Source organism: Penaeus monodon, unplaced genomic scaffold (assembly GCF_015228065.2).
Source record: "Penaeus monodon isolate SGIC_2016 unplaced genomic scaffold, NSTDA_Pmon_1 PmonScaffold_15717, whole genome shotgun sequence".
NCBI classification, from domain to species: domain Eukaryota; kingdom Metazoa; phylum Arthropoda; class Malacostraca; order Decapoda; family Penaeidae; genus Penaeus; species Penaeus monodon.
Window position 1 is genome coordinate 5,183 of NW_023644950.1, and position 3,208 is coordinate 8,390.

Below are 3,208 nucleotides of genomic sequence, written 5' to 3' on the forward strand. Positions count from 1 at the left end.
TTAGGGCCGGTCGGGGTTAGACCCTGCCGAACGGGAATCTAACCCTTATGGGTTCGGCCGGCACCTCGCAGTAAAACTGCTAATTGCCACAGTGCTTCGTATTTTTAATTGTAAGCACTCTGGCCTACAATTAAAAATACTAGCCTCAAAGCAAGGTGTGCAAGATAACACCCAAAGTTATCAGCACAAGGGCCAAGGTCGTCTCTGCGTGGGGGTGTCAAAGATCTCTTTACCAAGAAACCCACTCAAAAACCTTGAGACCTAGAGGTCCAAAGAGAGCCCTCAAATTCGGTGGGCGAGAGCGAGTAAGGCTACCGCGGGCCCCCGTCTGCGTAGCGGCGAGGCGGCCCACTCAGCTGAGCGCTTATCTTAACTGACCGCTCTGCAAATACAACCTCTGCTAAGCCTTGTTATCGACAAAGGCTCACGCGCACAAGGCTTGCAATGGATTTGGCCATAGCCATTGCTTCAGATAATCAACTTGGAATCCAACATGGCGTCAAGGAGGCCGCGTTACACGACCTCACAAGTGCCGTATCTCCGGCAATATTTACCCAGCAGAAATAGGCGGGATTAAGCCACACTCTCGCAGCCACACGCGACTCGGCCAGCTCCCGCTCGCTCTCCTATAAATTGACGTCTTGAGCGTGAGCTCGTTTCATATCTATTTAGATACAAACTCGCAAAATGGCACGTACCAAGCAGACTGCACGTAAGTCTACCGGAGGCAAGGCCCCCCGCAAGCAGTTGGCCACCAAGGCAGCACGTAAGTCTGCCCCTGCTACCGGAGGTGTCAAGAAGCCCCATCGTTACAGGCCTGGAACCGTTGCCCTCCGTGAGATCCGTCGTTACCAGAAGAGCACTGAGCTCCTCATCCGCAAGCTGCCCTTCCAGCGTCTCGTTCGCGAGATTGCCCAGGACTTCAAGACTGACCTCCGCTTCCAGTCCTCTGCTGTCATGGCTCTGCAGGAAGCTTCCGAGGCTTACCTGGTCGGCCTCTTTGAGGACACCAACCTGTGCGCTATCCACGCCAAAAGAGTCACAATCATGCCTAAGGACATCCAACTTGCTCGCCGTATCCGCGGAGAGCGCGCCTAAGGTTTTGATTGCATACCTGCAACACAAAACTATTATCCTCGGCCCTTTTCAGGGCCTAAAATTAATTCTCAGAGAGATGAAATACAGACAAGTCATATCAAATGGTGTACATGTACACAGACGGCAATAATAATAATAGTGATAAGCATATGTAAACAAACGGCTATATAATGTTGATAAGCACATATACATACAAATGTACACACTGCTACGCACACACATACACAGCCTCTCTTTCATATAATAATATACATACATACATATATATATTGTATATATATACTATATATATACTCTCTCTCATTATATAATATATATATATATATATATATATATATATATTATATACACATATATACATACACACATATATATATATATATACATATATATACACACATATATATATACACACACATACACACTCTCTCTCATTATATATATATATAATATATATTATATTGCGTATATATATATACATACATACATACACTCCCTCTTTCATATAATTATATATATATATATATATATATATATATATATATATATATAATGTATACATATATATACACATATATACATGTATACATATATATTGTATATATATACACACACACACATACACACTCTCTCTCTCATTGTATATATATCCTATTGTGTATATATATGTATATATAGACAGACACACACACACACACACACACACACACACACACACACACACACACACACACACATATATATATATATTGTATATAAATACTGTATATATATATATATACACATACACACACACACTCTCTCTCTCTCTCTCATTATACGGATATTATATTGCGTATATATGTATATATATGTATATTATATATATATATATATATATATATATATATATATATATATATATATTGTTTGAAAATACTGTATATATACACACTCTCTCTCTCATTGTATATATATTATATATTGTGTGTGTGTGTGTGTGTATACTGTATATATATATACACACACACTCTCTCTCTCATTATATGTATATTATATTGTATTATATATATATATAAATACTGTATATATATATACATACACACACACACATACACTCTCTCATTCCTATATCATATACATATATATACATATATATACCTATACACACACACAATATATATATATATATATATATATATATATATATATATATATATATATATTGCAATCAAGACCACACTAACACTAAACATTATCTTATGACTCACTTTGAGTAACAGAATAAACAAATGCCATGATCCAAGGTCTATCTACTAAATAAATAAATAAATATACCAGGAGTAGGAGGAGTAGTTGTAGTAGTAGTAGTAGTAGGCCCTAGTGAACTACTATCCTGATTTGCACATTCCTTGAATAGGCGGGAAATGTGTTTTTCTTTCTAATACCATTGATATGGATAGTGTCATTATTCTTATTGAGACTATGATTATCACAATGTTGGTAAGAATAAATGAACTTATAGGACAGTAATGGTACTGGTACTAGTAGTATGATTATCACAATGTTGATAATAATAAACATGTAGGACAGTAATGGTAGTAGTAGTACTATAATTATCACAAAGTTGGTAATAATAAATAAACTTATAGGACAGTAATGGTAGTGGTAGTAATAGGAGTATAATTAATTATCACAATGTTGGCAATAATACATGAACTTCTAGAACAGAATGGTAGTGGTGGCAGCAGTAGTAGCAGTAGTAGTAGTAGTAGTAGTAGTAGTAGTAGTAGATAGTACTAATACTACTACTAGTAGTACTAGTACTAGCAGGAAAGGTAGTGGTGGCAATTGGGTTACTAACGTCATTGTATATCTGCTTTATCACGATCTGTGGCTCCTAAAGGAGCCGATGTTGTTCTAGGAGGCAAGTAAATCATGCAACCTAGAGATTTACTTGGAAGAAGTGTACTTGGTGACGGCCTTAGTTCCCTCACTAACGGCGTGCTTAGCCAGTTCTCCGGGCAGCAACAACCTGACAGCGGTCTGAATCTCCGCGGTGATGGTGACGTGTGTAGTGGAGGCGGAAGCCGGGGGAGGCGGCTAGTAATGTCAGTGACTGGAGACTTGG

At 38.2% G+C, this 3,208-nt stretch overlaps 1 protein-coding gene across 1 annotated transcript; it reads left to right on the plus strand.

The window, feature by feature from the left end:
• The first annotated feature begins 676 nt into the window (after window positions 1-676).
• LOC119569492 (histone H3) lies at window positions 677-1,282 on the plus strand. The gene has a single exon (XM_037917634.1). The coding sequence runs from the start codon at window positions 688-690 to the stop codon at window positions 1,096-1,098; it is 411 nt and encodes a 136-aa protein (XP_037773562.1). The 5' UTR covers window positions 677-687; the 3' UTR covers window positions 1,099-1,282.
• The last annotated feature ends 1,926 nt before the right edge of the window (window positions 1,283-3,208 follow it).

Coding starts and splice junctions, on each gene's coding strand:
- LOC119569492 (XM_037917634.1), top strand. CDS start 688: ATGGCACGTACCAAGCAGACTGCACGTAAGTCTACCGGAGGCAAGGCC.